Source organism: Ascaphus truei, chromosome 5 (genome assembly GCF_040206685.1).
Source record: "Ascaphus truei isolate aAscTru1 chromosome 5, aAscTru1.hap1, whole genome shotgun sequence".
NCBI lineage: Eukaryota > Metazoa > Chordata > Amphibia > Anura > Ascaphidae > Ascaphus > Ascaphus truei.
In genome coordinates this window covers 132,563,132-132,581,733 of record NC_134487.1, presented here as the reverse complement: position 1 = coordinate 132,581,733, position 18,602 = coordinate 132,563,132, and the positions used below count along the sequence as shown (strand labels likewise).

General features: G+C 39.9%; 1 protein-coding gene across 1 annotated transcript in view; it reads left to right on the top strand.

The window, feature by feature from the left end:
* Nucleotides 1–18,602, top strand: part of CFAP43 (cilia and flagella associated protein 43) — a 127,229-nt gene that overhangs the window by 102,977 nt on the left and 5,650 nt on the right. Inside the window, exons 23-33 of the mRNA XM_075600874.1 lie at nucleotides 1,002–1,205; nucleotides 2,007–2,213; nucleotides 3,965–4,054; nucleotides 8,371–8,451; nucleotides 9,037–9,162; nucleotides 14,029–14,148; nucleotides 14,229–14,336; nucleotides 15,003–15,089; nucleotides 15,181–15,269; nucleotides 16,083–16,278; nucleotides 17,230–17,342. Of these exons, the coding sequence (XP_075456989.1) occupies nucleotides 1,002–1,205; nucleotides 2,007–2,213; nucleotides 3,965–4,054; nucleotides 8,371–8,451; nucleotides 9,037–9,162; nucleotides 14,029–14,148; nucleotides 14,229–14,336; nucleotides 15,003–15,089; nucleotides 15,181–15,269; nucleotides 16,083–16,278; nucleotides 17,230–17,342 (1,421 nt within the window). The remainder of the gene's footprint in view (nucleotides 1–1,001; nucleotides 1,206–2,006; nucleotides 2,214–3,964; nucleotides 4,055–8,370; nucleotides 8,452–9,036; nucleotides 9,163–14,028; nucleotides 14,149–14,228; nucleotides 14,337–15,002; nucleotides 15,090–15,180; nucleotides 15,270–16,082; nucleotides 16,279–17,229; nucleotides 17,343–18,602) is intronic.

The following is an 18,602-nucleotide window of genomic DNA, read 5'->3' as shown; positions in this document are numbered from 1 at the left end:
GAATATAGTCCCTACACTAACATCACTAATACTAAATAACATGACACCCCCTTAGACACCTAGTAACCATGGGACTCTATTATTCCTGTGTAGATCTCGCCTAGCTTGGGCTACTGAGGGGTTAATATGATCAAATGTAATCAAATGTTTAAGTACTGTAAGGTATTTTGTTTTTTATTACCTAACCCGGGTTGCCTAATGTTATCTTGACTATGTATATAATGTATATTATTCTCACAAAATTCTAATGCTTTCCAATATCCGGCTACTGACAAAAAAAATACCAACGCCAATTTTTAACACCTATCACAATTGGCATATCTTCACTGTATATAATAAACATTATAAAAATAGTGAAATATAGGCCTTATGTCAGCCGGTGGTAGGTGATAAAAACTGGCAGCATTGGAGAGTATCAGAATTCCGTAAGCATGTGAATAAGTAATTTTGAGATAATTACTAATTTACGCTCACTTACATGCACTATGTTATAAAATATAGCCAAATTATTGAGTGATAAAAAGCCTCTTTTCTCTAACTTAGTGATGGCAATATGCCATTAGTGAATAGGTTGATAATAATAATAATAATAGCATGTTCTTGTATAGCGCTGCTAGTTGTACGCAGCGCTTTACAGAGACATTTTGCAAGCGCAGGTCCCTGCCCCGTGGAGCTTACAATCTATTTTAATAATAACAACAACAACAAAGGGTGCTAAATTAACATTTTTCAATGATCTTCCTTTGGTAAACCTTTGTGCTCCATTCCATGTAAAAATATTAGAGAAATGTCTCAGGCATTACTGAGGCTCTCTCTCAGTTCCCAAGTCAGGTGACTAATAAGCGGGACACTACAATTATCTGCAGTTATCTGTTCATAAATCTGACCTTCAAGCTTGTTCATGGAATAGAACAGTGTTGTAACAGGTAAGGTCTTCTCTGCTTTTTTTCTGCAAAGAACTTCATAGTAATCCATAATAAACTTTGTTACTTACATTTTAGGCTCGAAAAGAGATTGTTGAGTTTCAGGCAAAAGTTGGATCAGAAGAGGAGGAGGAAGAGGAAGAGGAAGCTGTGACGCCTGGAGATATGGCATCACTGATTGGGAGTCTGAGTGATCAGTACGGTGGAGATACCTCCAACCTATATAGCCAGCTTGAAATCCATACAAGAGAGGAGAAGATTAATCAGATCATATTGCTGCAAGTGAGCATTAGTTGCTAGTTGAATGCTGCTTTTCTAAAAAAAAAAAAAAAAAACGTTGTGTGACATTGTTCCAATAGTGTAAATATGATTATGATGAATTGGAATTATTTTGATTAATACATCCGACAAGTACAGTTTGCTTAAACTGGACTAAGACATTAAAAGCTCTCTTTAACCTTGTATTTACACATCAGGTCATATGCATCTATATACCCAAGACAGTGCATAGTCATTTTTTCTGATAAATACATTGCATGATCATAATGCATTGAAGCCATGATTTACCAAACGGTATTAAGCTTTTTGGTGTCAGACTGCCCACGGCACCTGATTGCCATTCTGACACCACAAACATGTAATCGCTTGCATAGCGATCACCTGGTCGCAATCCACCCATCCAACCCCCTACTGTATGTCAGGAACAGGAGAGGATATTTTCATCTTCCTTTCCAATCACAATTGTTGACATCTCCATTGGACTGCAAAAAAAGACATGTCATTCACTGCACATCATAGGGTCCATTAGCACACCAGCCGTTGTCACGTCTGTGAATGTCAGTAGGGACACTAAAGGTTACAATCGATTCGAGTGAATGGGTCTCAATGAGCGCTAAGGCGGAACACTGTTTAATAGATCATTGTGGGTATTTTTTAATAACATATTTCTGATTTCAATACACTTAGTATAAACGGTACATTTTATTGCCCTGTTGCTCTAGAAACAAACATTGCTTGTTTTGGTCTCCCTCTCTTTTTTTTTTTTTTTTTTTTTAAACAAGAAATACATTTGTGTTAACACAGGACATCATTCACAATGTCAAGAAAGGTTTTAACAAAGACTTTGAGGTGGTGTGCAGACAGAAAGAGCAAGAAGTTTCACGCATGAAGGAAAGAAACCAGAGAATTCTAGAAATAATGTCTGAGCTGGACCTGAAAGAGAGAATTCTTGAGCCGAAATGTACAGATGACGAGAAGCCAGAAAGAGCTCTGACTGTAGAAGATTCAGAGGTACAGTATGTGGTGATATATATATATATATATATATTATATCTATATAACAAAACAAAAAGAAGCACCAGTTCCGTATATAAAATATTGAGTGGATTTTATTATATAATAACTAGAGTAGTCTTAAAGACTAATGTTAGACCGGTGTGATTGAAAAGCAATCAATGTTCAGTATAAAATAATCATAAGCAGCATTAAGCAAGTGACATATATAAATCTGTGGAACAGATAGAGCGAGGAGACAAAATAGAGGATAAACACTGAGTATAATAATGGTTGGTGCCAGTCCATATGGCTAATGACAGCTGGGAATCAAAAAGTCACCAATTATAGAGCAATTCTTCTCTGATGTATATTCTATGCAATATTGGCAGACCTAATGGAGCACGGATGGTTCTATATATATATATATATATATATATATATATATATATATATAAAAACAAAAAAGTGTGGCGCCAAAAAATAATACTGTGATATGAATAAATAAATGGAACTATAATTAATAAATAAAGAATTGTGTAAAGTGTGTGATGTTTAAAATTGTGTATATCTCTTAAACTAGTGTGACCTTTTTAAATTCTATTATAACACAACCAATAAAAATTATCATAACAGTGCATAAACGTGCTAAAAAAAGAAAAAAAGAAACAGAAAAATCAATAAAAATCCAACCAGTCCTTCAATAATTAGTCCATAATGATGAGGTTTCCGATGTTGATAAAGGGGTCTTTGGGCTGCTCTCACACGGGGTAAACCACCTCCACAGATATCTACAGACAGAAAAAGAGAGAGAGCGCACGCCCCATAGCATAATATTGCATAAAATTTATTAAAAGGGGGAAGGGGGTGGGGGGGGGTAGGAATCGCACTCACAGGATGCAAATAGTTAAAAGGCAGTTTGTGAATATATCACCACCATCCGGTTCTGGATACTGGAACACGTCTCCGTGGACTCCCTCAGGGCTGCCAGACACGATCACCAGGAACCAGATGTATAAGGCTCCGTTCGCTGTCTGTGTATAGTCCAAACTCCAGCTCTCACTTCCAATGGCCGCCGATTGTATTCCCGCGCTTGGTGTAGGCTTCTGCGCGTGCGCGGCGTCGTCGTGATGACGTAATCGCGCTCTCAGTACCCTGACGCGTTTCGTCACCTGACCGGTAACTTTCTCAAATGGCTATATATATATATATATATATAATATCATTACATTTTAAGTTATGGTGGGTGAAAAAGGCAACAAAAAACCTCCACTGTTAGCATATAGCCAATAAAGAATATCACTTGTGAGCACATTCACATGTCTTAGACAGGTCTGCAACCCTGCCTTTCAACCATTATCACCTCGCATACAGTGCTCCCACTGCAGCAAGGGATTCTGGGAGATTACATGCAAATGAGCACACAATGTGTCACCTTTTGCCTGGAATATCCATTCACATGGAGCCCATTTAAGCTGATGTATCGCCGTTCACACAGCTTTTAAACACAGCATGGGACTAGCAAAGCAAGTATATATATATATATATATATATATATATATATATATATATAGATAGATAGATAGATAGATATATATAGATATACATATATATATATATATATAACATTTAACATATATATTTTTACATATGCTTTTATATATTAACACTTCAGTTTACAGGTTTATAAACTGCATAGGTTTCATATTCCTTCATTTGATACATTGATGTACACTAGAACATCATCTGCGTCTTGTTTGCTGTTACAGATAAAGGTAGAAAAATATCTAACACCTGAACAGAAAGCAAAAGCAGAAGAGCTAGCTAGGCAGGAAGAAGAGAAGCGCCTTTCTGCACAAGTAAGTTGTTGCGTATTTTTTATACTAAAACAATAATACTCAGTGAAAAGAATTGAGGTTTAATATACTGCACCCCATTAAAGAGACAATCCAAGCTGTTTTTATTCCTTCATTTTTTAAATACAGGATTCAAGCAGGGAGTCTCTGGAGATGAACCCCATTCATTTCAGCCCTGAGGACGCCTGCTTCCAGAGGTACTTACCTCTGTAGTGGGCGCTGGTAGCCACTCCAAGGTTCACTATATGGCTGCTTTTCAAAGCTTCCGGGCTCTGCGGGCAATAGGAAGCTGTGACATCATCCGGTGCGGCTTCCTATTGGCCCATGTGACCAGGGACTTTAAACTGCAGAAAACTGCAGGAGATACCAGTATCCCCCTTCAGAGGTAAGAATCTCTGGAAGCAGGGAGTCCCTGGGGCTTCAGCTCCGGAAACCCCCTGCTACAAACCTGTAGTAAAAAAATTAAGAAGCCGTAAAAACGGCTTGGATTGCTCCTTTAATGCCAAAGTGGAAAGCTCCCTATTTTCTTTTTATTTATTTATTGACAGACCACAACCATAGAGAAAAGGTAAGAGTTTGTATACACATGATTAGCAATACAGTTATAATGGCCATTTGTGTACAATATAGATGTAGGAAATAGATTTTTCTATTATTGACTTTCATTTAACCCAAAAACCTGATCAGGTAAACAAGCAAATATTTGACTAGAATAAAAAGATGGACCCTAGCTGTAAATAGGGACAGTAGTAACGTTCTGTTATGAAAGGCTGCCTACAATGAGAAGAATAAAAGAAATAGAAGTTCTGATCCTGTTCAAATAAATTGACAATAACATATAGTTTGGATTTGACCAAAATCCACCATGATTATTGGGTTACCAGAAAGCAAATGTATATAGGTTATGGTCTTTATTCTTTAATGTGCCATATCGCTGACAGTCAGTGGGGCTTTCTGTGCAATAGTGCCGGGTCAGCGCTATCACACTTGTTAGAATAAGGGCCTCTGGGTAATGTTAGCCCAATGTTCTTTAGAACTTAATGTAGAAATCTTTGTTCTTCCATGAAAGCCAGAAGTGATGTTAGGTCAGTATTTGGAAGTATATCTATATTAAAGCTTTGTTATTGCCATGTGTGATGGCAGATATCAACAGCAAGGTCTCAAAAAGAGAAAATTAGAACAACAAATAGTAAAGAACGTGGGGCCTCATGCAGAGAGCATCGAATTTTCAAATTGGCGAATTTCATAAAAAGTAGCTTTTTTGGAGAGTTTTAGTCTCCATATGCAGAAAAGGTCGAATTCTGCTATGTTTAACATGGATGCGTGTGGCGAGTTTAAATGGGAAAGATGCGCGAGTCAGAAATGTGTAAAGAAAAAATCGCGCTTTTTTTGTCCCCTTTGCTATAGGCGGCGAGCGCCATCTTATTGCCAACTTTTCCTGGCGCGGCAAAAATGCGAAAATCGCGCCATTTTCCTGGCGCGAACAGCCGCTACATGCCGTTCGTACCTCTCTGCATTCGGAGAGTTTTAAAAATGGCGAGATGGAGTTTCTCGCCAGCCGCGAGGCGAGTTTTAGAAAGAGAAAAAAAAAATTGGCGCGTTTTTCGTAACTCGCCATTTTCTGCAGTTTTCTGCGCAAAATTGTACAAAAAATGGCGAGTTTTGAAATAACGATGCTCTCTGCATGAGGCCCGTGATTCTAAATTTAGTATCCTATAACTAACTGGTAAACCTGTGGGAAAAGAAAATGGACTATTCTGGTTCCAGGGTCATGTCTAGGGTATCAATGAACCCAGCTAGCTTCAACTCAGCCCTCTTTCCAAAGCACAAGTCCTGTATATTTTCTTCACTTTATTTAGGAAAGCAGCAATAAAAACAGGCACTTGTGGATAAGATGTTTGTGTTGGAAAGGTGTATCTCTGTGGATGCTTTGTAGTTAAGGGCAGGTGAAAAGAATTGGCCTTGCCACGGGGGTGTAACATGAATGTACTCACTCTGCCAATGTCAGGAAGTAAAGACAGTGGGTACTGCTTGTGACACAGGGATAGGGGTCAAGCCAAACTAACTGTCAGCAGGGACAGGGGGGAATGGGAAAGCCCATTAACTTGGAGGACTGGAGATGTTGCCAGGGCAACCAGGGGTGTGACAGACTGGAAGGAAAAAAGGCAACATAATGTATCCATTCCATCTGCACTGGGAGTGAAACTGCAAGGAAAGTAACATCCAAATACAGCTAGCAGGCAGAACTGCCAAGGAAAGGGGGGTGGCGGGGGGGGGGGAGTTTGAAACAGAGAAGGCAGAAATGGGTATTTCTGTTCCATGACATGGACATTAAGGACTGAGCTCTTTTTTGAGAAATATGCACAAAGCATATTGAGCAAAACTCTCATGCTGCTTTTAGTCAATTTCAAACAGACATGAGGAGAAATCTCTTCTTCCTTCATTGGCTTTCATTATGTGTTTTTGAAAAAGTAAACGTTTGTGATCCAAGAAGAAATGTGCAGTTTTTCTCTAGTAGCCTTTGCTAGGGTGGTTATCGTAGGAGTTTAGGAATACCACTGTCATTGGCATCACCTTGTAGTGCATAGAAAGTGATAGGGTGGTTTCCCTGTCTAATAACTTTGCAGGGAAAACATACCTATTAAGTCCAGCGGGGAGCTAGTTAATCTCAGCCTGGGGTAATTAACCATCTTTCACCTGGCTCAGTAAGTGGGTTAAAAGCCTGGATCGCAGCAGTCTTAGGGCTCTGTGATCCAGCAAGGCACGCACCCTAGAACACTGTAGAGACTACGCTGCACCTCCCTACCTCAGCCAGGAGGAAGCCGGGAGCCAGAAGGTAAACTTACCTACCACTGACTTGGTTTGTTATAGTTGTTATGGGGCTTAGCCCTCCAACCTTTAGTTAGGGGAAACCATTACTGTATAACAGTTAGCACTCCAGATATGAGCTAGGCATGTTTGCTACCTTTTTTTTTTTGTTGCTGCATCTGGGCTGAAGAAAAGCCTGAGTTTTTGTTTATGGCGTTTTTTCTGAATAAACGCCTATATTGATTTTCCCCCAAAATATCTCCTGTTTTCACCTCTGCACACATCTCCTACATATAGGTGCAGAGGGATATCTCCAGATAAAGATGTACGAAACATTGGGTTATTTGTTGTTCTTTGTAGATCATTGAAACCCTGTTTGTTAGGCTCAATGTTGCTGAGCAAGAGCAATTATAGCACAGTTTTCTGAGCTGGGTGGATCCCCATATATTTTAAGTGCTTTTTCCCAAGCTCTGGGAGCAACGTTTAATGGTGAGACCAAGGGCTTCATATTGTAGCAAGCCCTTTTTTTTTAGGTAAGGGTGATGGGCAACGTGATATCCTGCCGCACATCGTTGGCTACCACTGAGTAAGATTCCTTCCTGGATATAAATGTATCCCATGCCACAGCATCTTCCTCCCACTGGTATATCAGACCGCATATCAAGGCCTCTTAGTGCCATGTCAGGTGCAAAGGATTACACAAGATGTAGGAATGTGTAGCAAAAAAAAAAGTCTTCCAAGTGGTTGAATTATTCAGCGAATAATTAAGAGGAGATACCCCCTGTGTAGGAGGAGGTTTGTACGTATTAGGGGAGTAGATGTGTATAAAGTCTTACCAGTTCGATTGCCCGAATCGTGCAGAGGTAAGGCGACTTTCCAACCACCTCAATGTGATCTGCTCTGGGAATCGCAACCATGTGGTAGGCTCCATTTATAGACGTAATCGTGACCCAGCGGGGAAGATCCAAATGGAAAAACATGGATATTTTTGGAAAGTTTTCCTTCGACCTGTACTTTGGCATATTGAGCCAGCCATCATGGTAGGTGAACCTCTCTGAAGCTCTCGTCTTTATTTGTATCAGTGTCCATTCTACATAACACTCTGACAATAAAGCATGACAATGTGTGTCCTGTAAATCAGATGCATTATACTACAATCATGTTCAATTATTCATTTGAAAATCTATATTTGTTAAAAGAAACAGCTATTATATTTAGAGCTGCAATAAACTACTGTAATAAAGGTTCATTATTTCACATATAACGTAATGAGTTATTTACTGATGCCAGTTAATTTGCAACACATGGTAAAATGCAAGAAAACAGATTGTAAGTTCTTTAGAGCAGAACCATTTTTGGCGCCCTGAACATGTAACCCCCCCCCCCCCCCCCCCAAATGTGTTTTCAAAAACACAGGAATGCAAATGACTGTGTAAAGTACAGGGTGCTGTGGAATATTTAAATTTCTCTGATATATTGATATTCTACTCCTTTTGGTTTAATTCTCTCAGGAGGACAATGCTAAACAGCGTGCTCTCAATGACATGATGGGAGGAGTACTGGAGGTGAAGAAGGAAGATATTTTAAGAGTGGTGAGCATTACGGCAGGAATTCTCTATCTTTCTGTTATGTACATAATGGCCATAATGGTCTGTAATCTGTCCTCGTGCATATGTTGCTACACGTATATATTAAGAGTTTTGTACAGGATTTGTAAATCTAAAATGAATGCAATCTTTCCCCTGCAAAACCGTATTAAGTGCCAATCTTTGCACAAAAATGCATTTTGCCCCAATTAATGTCACAAAATTGCTTTTTATTTCTTGGCTATTCTTTTTTTAGTTCTGTTCTTTTTGCTGCAAAACCTAGAATAGTTGACAAACTGCTACACACAACGAACACAATATCATTTATGTGGCAAAAGAACACACTGAAAAAAAAATATTGTGTCCTCTTAACACCTGATATACAATTAATTAAGCACAATGTTGCACTTTACTATACGCAGGATATTTATTTTAAGTAACCTTTATGCTGGCTCCAGCTCTTTTTTCCCCCTTCCTGTGTGGTTCTAAACACAAATGATACTGGAATTCTGTATTGATTGTGCAATTTACGTGCTGATACAGCATGTTTTGTATTCTGGTCTTCTGTTTATTTAATCTGACTACTTTCAGGAAATCCCTCGGCCAGCTTTCCTGTCACGGCCAGAGACAGAATGGACTGAGGATGAAAGGAAGCAGTTCAAAGAGTATGATAAAAAATATAAAGAGCTCAATGAGGAAAAGGAGAAATACAGGAAGGTGAGATAAAGGAATAAAAAATATGACTTTTAAATTGAAAACATGTACAATGTTAGACTGTGATAAATCCCTTCCATGATCCTTATTGTATACTAGCTAAAGTACCCGGCTTCACACGGGTTGCAATAATCCCCACAATCTTCCCCACTCACCCACAGTTTTATCCCCTCCCTGCTCTTGCTGCAAGTCGATAGGAGCCATTGTCCTAACTAATAAAGGGTGTAAAATTAAAACTATAGCAAAGTTAACCCAGAGGTTCCCTTAGTATGCATGCAAAGTTTCAGGTCTCTAGATGTCATGGTCTTGCAGCTATGGCTCTGACAGACAGACAAATAGACAGACAGACACCCAGGTTCTTTAATTATTATTATAGATGCATCACATGATTTACAAACCTAATTGATACCATGTAACAGGGGACTTATCCCTGTTCAGTAATGTGCCTTTAATCTAGCTGTGTGGTAGTTAATTACTAAACACCACCTGCCTGATTAGATTGTTTACAAAAAGCCTGCCTTTGAGACAGGAAGTGACTCTCTTTAGCTCTGACTGAGAGCTCACCTTTGGAGAGACAGAGCAGAGGTTCTTGAGTCCCAGGAGAGACTGACCAAAAGAAACCCAGATCTCTGGAGCTGACCAGTCTTGAGCTCTGCCAGCCACACAGCAGAGCTGATTGCAAGACACCAAATAAGACGTCTAAACCTGGATGCTGATATTTTTCTGTGCACGCACGGGTGCGGTTCCAGGAGAGCAGAGAAGCTTACTCTACAGCAACGAAACAGATAAGACTTTCCTTATTAAGAGACTGCTTATATCTGCTTATTTTCATGTTATGTGTTTGGGCTGGGAGAAGCTTAACTAATGGAGATGTGAACTAGTTGCAAGGATTTCGCTAGAAATACTCCTAAGTGAATGGAAGCTTTGTTCCCCCCCCCCTGTGTTTGGATAATTTCCTGATGAAAAGGAAAAGGCACAATAAAGCCTATTATAATTTCACATTATAAACGTCTCCAAATTGTGTACCTCTGTGAACGTCCGTCTACATTTGGTGTCCGAGGTGGGACAAGAGGTGTCTTTGTAGTTAAAAAGGACCGGAGATTTTTATGTGAATTTTTTTTTAATGCTTTTTGCTTACAAACAGTCTGAAAAAAACCAAAAACCTCATGCAGCAGAGATTGGAATTAAAGGGATACACACCACTGAAACTTACAAAAACCCAGAAGAGACTGCTGAAGTAGCTAAACCTTATTTTGCCTATCACAAAGTGTAATATGGTCATTGAAATAGGGGTCTTTGCCTTTCAGCCATAGTCAGGGTTCAAGAAGTGAGTCAGCCCTTGGAAAGGGATAGGTGTTTGTTGTTTTCAAAAGTTTCGCTGAAGCAGTGAATACAGATGGTGACCCACGAGTGGTACTGATTTTGCAGATAAAGGTTTCCACACCGCATTAGACTACCAGCTGTGAATGGAGTATATGCAGAAAAGTGTGAAAATTGATACAAGACTGTGCTGAAGCAGGGGAATTTTTAGCAAATCAATGCTGAGTGTAAAATTGCCCTATAGGGGGAAAAAGTGATTTCTGAACTGTGTAAAAGGTTTTTTCAAAACCAATTGCTGAATGTTGAGTCACCCTGCCGGGAATGAAAGAAATAGTCCACTGCAAAGAATGTTTTTTTTTCTGCAAGTAAAAAAGTCTGCCTATATATATCTTGGGAGCAAAAACAGACACCCGAAGTGTGAATGCCATAATACCCAAAGATGAGACTGAAAATTACTGAACTCAGGCAGAAAACCAAATTCTGTTGATGAAGCGGGGAGATTGCACCCTGAAAAAAAAATGGTGTAAAGCAAATAGACTTTTTTACCTAGCAACTGCATATCTTGTATACCTGATAAAAGAAAATGCATGCACAGTACTGCTGATATTGAAAAAAAAAAAAAAATTATCCAAGAAAGAAAAGTCTACAGAGATGCCTGTGAGAGCTACGACCTCTACAAGCAAAATATGCCCATCTGTAGGACTACCACAATTGGGGGTTCTAGCAAATACAGTGGCAACAGCTGCAATAGCGCCTCCTGAGGTCAGGAAGAAAATTACACCTGATAGCCTAAAAATGGAGGACAAGATGCAGCGTTCCTGTAATGAACCCTACCCCACGGAAGAGTGGCCCTTCCAGTCCAATAAAGAGGAAGACATCTCTTACGGGGAACCCGAACCGAGTCACACCCACAAAACACCCCAAGAATGGTGGGGGTGCCTGAACTCGGCACAAACAGAAAACACCGCTCCCTTTGATTACGAATATGATCAACAGAAGACAGAGCGGGAGCAGCAGATCACCCAATATTTCTGTCAGCTAAAGCAACTGCAAGAAAAGCCTGGCGTATATAATGAAGCTGCTAAAATTTCAAATGAAAATGGAGACCCCAATATCCCTGAAGGGACGGTGTCATCCAAATCAAAAAGGCGGAAAAAGAAAAGCAGTTCTTCACTTACCGTGGAAGGAACAGACACGTCTGCAGATCCTGTGCAGGAAAAGGGGGACCGAGTTGCCCTGCAGCCTAGAGAAAATGGAGAATTTGTCCCACGGTTAACCGAATATCCAGAGGGCCCAAGGCAGAAGTCGTGTACCCCAAAGAAGTGTCTGTCCGGTGCCAACAGTGAGGAACCATCAACTAGTCATCCCAGGGAAGCGGAGCCGGAACCAGTGAGTGACGATCCCTTGACCAGCCCTGAAGACGCCCTGAAAATTGCCTGGCATGACTGTGATCTGCTCTGTGAAGAATTAGGAAGAGAGAGAAAAAATAATGCTGAGCTACAGAAGACTGTTCTCGCAATTTACTCTGCGGCCAAGACCGAATTGGAGGATCTCAAGACTGAGCTAGATACTGCAAAAACTACTATCTCCGCCATGGATGAAAAGCAGAGCCAATCTGATAAAATGGTGGCTACGCTAAAGCGGAAGTATGAGAAGGCACTGAAGCAGATGACAGTCTTCCAGCAAGAGGTTCACACTCTTCGTATAGAGCTTGATGCCTCACATCATGAGAACAACAGCTGCCGCACAGACCTGGAAGTTTCCAGAAAGGAACTACACAGTCTCACTGAGGAGCTGGACATTGCTAAAGAAACTATTGGTAATCTTGGTACAGTTCTCAAAGTCTCTCAGAAGGAGCTTCAGACCCTCAACCTAGAGAAGGAAGTCTCACGCCAGGAGATTGTGATTCTCAAAGCAGATGTGCGTAAATGGAAGGAGGACTGCAAAGAAGCCCTGAAGAATATAGAGACTGAAAAAGGAGAAAGTTCAAGGTTAAAAAGAGAAAACTTAAAACTGAAAGAAGAAATGTTTCAGTTAACAGAAGAAGTCAAGGAAAAGTTTGACGCAAAGCACCGACTGCAGAACCAACTGCAAGGTCTGCGTACACACCTCCAGTATGCTGAGGAGAAGCAGCAAACGCTACAGGAAGAAAAACTGCAGGCTGCTAAAGAGGTACAAGCGCTGCAGGAACGTCTGAATACCCAGTACGTCCCCACAGAGCAGTATGAGGAGCTAAAGGCCACGCTGCATGTCTTCAGAGCATCGTTGGAAGCGGAGCTTCGATACCAGGTGACTGTATGAGAGGGAGCGTGAGAAGGCTCAGAAACTGGAGCAAGAGCTGGAGAGACAGAGACTTTTCCATTCCCTTGAGTCAGTACACCAAGGAGAAAACAGACGCAGCGGCAACCTTGACGACAAAAATTACAGAGCTCCAGAATATGAAGGAGACTCTGATACAGATTCCTCCAATACGGAAAAAGGTATTGGCTCTGCCCAAGCACCAGTATCCCACAGTAACTAATGCCCGTAACGACAAGGGTACAGTGAGAGTTGGGGACTCCACGCAACTTCAAAACAAAATTATGAAGTTTGAGCCACCAAAGAAAGCACTAGCCAAACCTACAGCTGCCCAACAGGCAACAAACAGAGGTAGGAGTGCAGAATCAAAGCCAGAAGAATCCTTAGCTGAAGAAGCTGAACTGGCGACTCCGTGGTGTGGAGAAGCTGCAGAAAGACCACTTCAAGAGCAGAAAACTCTAACGGCTAGTCCTAACTGCTCTACAACTGTTGCCATACACTTTGTCTACAAAAAGAGGAGTGCCCGACGCAACAGAAATCTCAAGACCGCGCACGCGATAAAAAGATTTTACGTGGAAAAAGTCCTCCTCGAGCGACTGAGGAGTGCTGATCTCAAGCATCTTCGGGAGGAGACAAAAATAAACTGGAGAAAGGGCTCCAATCCCAGCGGGACAGAGGGTTCTCTTCCTCCATCCACTCTCATTCAAGTCACAGAGATATCTAGAATGAGAGTGGAAGGATGGGCTTTGGCCGTGGTAAGCCCGAGCTTCCCACAAACAGGGGAGGTATAATATAATTGGTTGTCAATGGTTTCTTAGGAACCATTTTAATTATAAATTCAAAGGCATAAAAGAAAAATGTCCACGAAATACTGCTTTATACCAATGTACTGTATTTAGTCTTATTCCAGGTAAAAAAATAGATTTTTATAACTCCTACTTAGTTTCTCATCTGTCTAATAATTTTAAATGCTCAGTTTTATACAGCATACTGTAGATGCTGAATGACTGTGGGCTACACATAAGATTTATTCCCCAAAAAGTGGAATAGTGAACCAACTCGATCAATTCTTTAAGTTTACTAAACAATTGCAGTTGTTACAGTTAATCTATGCCTGTTATATTTGTGTTTATATTTTAAATTATTTGAAGTTTAAGTGGCTAATTCTATAAAGTCCTGAATCGCCCCTATGTGTGTCCTCTATCCTATCTGCATTGCCCAAAGCTTCTGAAATTAACGTTTTCCCTTTAGATACTAGAAACAGAAATGAAAAAGATTCAGTCCTCTGTTATGGAAACAACCCAGGCTTTTGATGACATTTTGACCAGACTGTTTGAGAGGAAGGTGAAATCAGAGATGGTCATTTGCCAGGTAAAGAGTATGCAATAGACTTTTTCTCCTACATTTTTCTAGCCTTTCTACTGACCCTCTCTCTTTTTAATTTTGGGCAGGAGGAACTGAAAATCAATAATCTCATTTTCTCAATTCTGGTTGATGAAGAAATAAGCACAAGAGAGGCAGAGCTGAATCACTTCCTGGAAAAGAAGCGGAAACAAAAGGTAAGGGCAAATTATACAAATGTAAAATAGTTTTTAAATGGCACTATTTCCAATCGTCATACTGTGCCATGATACTTCCAAGGGTTTCATGCGTGTCAAATCTTAGCAGCCACAATTTGGTCTGTACAGGCAAATGTTTCCGGCTGGGAGCCCTCAACATTCCAGATGAAGGTTCCATTGACTATTTTTTAAATACATTTGCCATGAATTGGGTATTTCTTGTATATATCTTATTTATAGTGACGGAGAGGTATGGCATTTATAAACATGGCTTTCATTTGTTGCATTTAACAGTTTTTCAGGAATTTATGGGATGCCTATTTATATCCGACATTAATATATTGTATGCGAGTATGTGAAGGTGCAAAATGTAAATTGTGTTAAAAGTAACACACTTGTGCTATCTCAGTGGTAAAATAAGTGCTCCTTTTCTTGAACTGACACTACAACACTGAATCATTAACTGAACACCAGCCTGGCTGATTCATGTCCCATTAATTTTTTCTTAATCACCTATTTCTCACTTAATTGTTTGTATTTTTGTCCAAAAATACTAATGCTACTAAATCAATTCATATACCAGCCCATGAAATGTCAGATCACACACTGAAATGGGTTGACTTATCTAAAAGTAAGTATGTAGTTAAAGTGTCTCATATGTTACAGAGTCAAACCGCAGAAGTAGTCCAGACGTTTAAAACTGAAGTTGAAGCATTCAGGGAGTCCTATGACAACCTAGTGGCAGAAGATAAGGTAAAGGCACTGAGTATTTATTACTTGAAAAGTCAATTATATACAGCATTCCACACTCAGTCTTTGTCATCTAATTATCTTTTTGGTTTAGCTTTTAGATCGGGGTTTTAAGAAAGAGTTTCCTGACATCTCTGCTCATTACGTTGATCAACTTTATAAACTATATAAACGAAGACCAAGGTGCTCCTCCTGTCTGTCAAGATTGTAAAGGATATACGTGTTTTAATTAAAAGCATTGCTGCAATGTGAAATGATGAGTAACACATTGCTATGCATTACTTATAATTTGATTAAACTTGCATTACATACTGTATACCTAACATAGCAATACGAAACCTATTATGGTTCTTTGGAGTATTCAAAATATCTAACTCCTATGTGCACATACAATACATTTGTTTATTTAACTATGGTGTGCTAGAGCCGAGGTTCCCAACTCCAGTCCTCAAGGGCCACTAGCAGTGCAGGTTTTAAGGAAACCCGTGCTTGAGCACAGGTGGGTCAGTCAAAATGATTGGGCCACCTGTTGTTATGAGACGAGATCCTTAAAACCTGCACTGTTAATGGTCCTTGAGTTCTGGAGTTGGGAATGTCTCTGCTAGAGCATAACTTAATGTAGGAGCTGCTTCAAATAATGGATTTTCAGTTCTGATATCCACAAACGTTGACTTCAAGAGAGATCTTTGATTACCTGGCTATTTGGGGGCCCAATTTGGGTGAGAGAATAATTAATTCTGCTCATGAGGCTCTCTGACACAGTTTTCACTTGACCGTTTACTAGATATGTTGACCCATATTTACTCAAACTGCTATGCTACATGGCCCCTCACAGCTTGTTTGAATGAGCCATGAGGTGTCATTCAGTGCGGCAAAGGTGTCTTGTGTCAAAGCACCACTTATAAATATGGGCCATTGTGTTTTTCCCTGATTTTTTTGGTAGACACACTTTCCATCTTCCAATCTATGCTGTGTTTGACATGATTTATATTTTAGGGTTCAGCGCCTGAGGTCACTGACTGAAGGTGGTGACCGGCCAAGGACAGCAAGAACTTGTGATGATTCCATTGTTCTACTAATGAAAGCTATGGATGAACTAGATACCCCGGAAAACATGCCAGAGGGATTAGACCTGCCAGTGTGGAAACGTTTTTGTCTAACAAGGCGATCAAAAATGGATTATGAGCAACAAGTATGCAACACATATTGGGACAATGCCGGCGTCTGGGCGATGTCGTACAGTCTTACTGAAATTATGCACCAGAGCGCAAACATTTTTTTGTTTTCCCTGTAGAAAGTCATGAAATATTTAATATTTTTACTGACACATTTCATATCCAGGCAGTTAGAATTAAGAAAGAGGAATCACTTCATTTTCTAAAAGTTTTTTGGAGGGAATCAGTATTTTGTTTGATGCTCTCTCTCTCTCTCTCTCTCTGGACTTCAAGTATAATGATATGATCCTTCATGACTCATTGCAACAGAGTTAACCATACAAAGTATAACCTGTCCTGTGATTCCACCAAAAAAAAAATGGAGTCATTTGAGCTCTGGTGCATAATTGCTTTAAAACTGGACACTTGCAAATGCTTGGTACATCTACTAAACAGGAAGGGATTCATTTTAGAAAGATTGTGTCCGTTTCTGCTTCTGAAAGTTCTATTTATCTTTCCCATATTGGGTCTAAGAAACGTCACCTCTATATTTAGCATGTCTGGAATTTCAGGCAGGGAACACTACTTTGTGAGCAATCTCAAACCAATGACAAATGGGACCTAATATAGTTTGTATATGGAAATATCATTGCAACATAATAAAACAGACCAATAGAAACTACAAATGTATTATTTGCCACATAGTTTATTTTACAGATGTGTGTCACAAAATAACAGGAAAACCACATCCATAAACAAGCATGGCTCGGTAATATTAAATATTCTGGTTCTGTTCATTTAAGCCTTTGACTGCTAGAGTGGTTAAAGTATATGAACAACGTGTCATTGTTTATTTTAGGTGTTAATTTAACTTCCAAAGCATGTTGTTCATTATACCCAAACAAGCCCTCAACCAAGCTCCCCTTGTAATGAGTACATCTCAAAGGAATGTCACCAATGCTCAAAAGTTCATCACTGTACTTTTTTAGGTGAAGCGCAAGGCCCTCACTTTAGCCGAAATGCAGGCATTCCTGCAGAAGAGGATAGAAGAGGATGAGAAGACACGGCAAGATACAGAGAACATCATGCAGGAACTCAATGTGTAATGACAGGTTTTATGTAATATATAACAGTTTACTGCACGTGGGACATTTTGATTTCTATGTTGTTAGTTAATTGGAATCCCGTCAATTCCAAGTATAGGGGATGTGCTAAACTGAATGCGTCTTTTCACAGTAGGCAAGATGCTTAAGACAATTTAATAAACAGAAAGTTTTAAATCCACTCATTTAAGTCAACAAGGAATGTATCTTCCGCCTCCCTCGTTAAGATTCATATTTATGAAAATTTGCACCTTTTGGTGTGTGGATAGATAGGATAGATAGCACAGAATAAATTAATAATTCAGTACTCGTTTATTTGGCACTATCGCAACTCAACTAGCACGGCTATTTCTATTTTGTGTGTGTGTGTACAGTATATATACACACACGTGTGTGCACACATGGCCGAACATAAACTAAAGCTATATTTCATAGTGTGTATGTGCTTGTATATATATATATTGTGGCAGGACGGCCTCGCGGAGGGGTCAGTAAGACGCTAGACATGATGGGAAACTTTAAACTGTAGTGGTTTATTAGCCACAACCAAATAAAGTACAGGTGCACTGTCCCTTTAAGAAACCAAATTATAGAAAATAAAACCTATTCCCGTTAGGGAAACTAACTCAACTTCTTGAGCCCTTACTAACAGGGCAGCCAGCTAATCTGGTTATGCCCAAAACATGTGCTCCACAAAGTATAACCAATAAGTATAACAATAAAGTCTTATCTGTATTGTAGCTCCAATAGCAAACATGGAACGCCGGTTCCGGGGAGCAGGCTGGGTCCATCTCGCAGCAATCTTTATCTTTATCCTGGGTTGGGGTCCCAGCAGCAAAGCTCCTCGCAGGACTGGGGGACCAGAGCAACAGCTAAGGCTTCCTAGCCGGGAGAAGTTTCTCCACCCTCCTGGGGAAAAACAAGCTCACCTTGTGTGAGCCACTTTCTGCTTTTTAAACCTGCAGGTGTATGCAGTTCTCCAACTGTAGGTTAACAGGTTTTGTGCTGGTAGTCCACACATTCCAGCTTACTGAGTCAGTGACTCTGTCACAATATATATATATATATATTTAATCCAACTGTAGCTGTGAATAAAAGGTTTGCAATGGTAATATTTTCATTAAATAGACAATTTCCATACACTTGTTAATTGATTGTAAATCTATAAAAAAAGAAAAGACGGGGAGATTCACTTAGCACCTGTGAGCCCTTGTTAGCTACCGTTCAAGTCCATGGTAATTAACACGGGATAGCAGTGC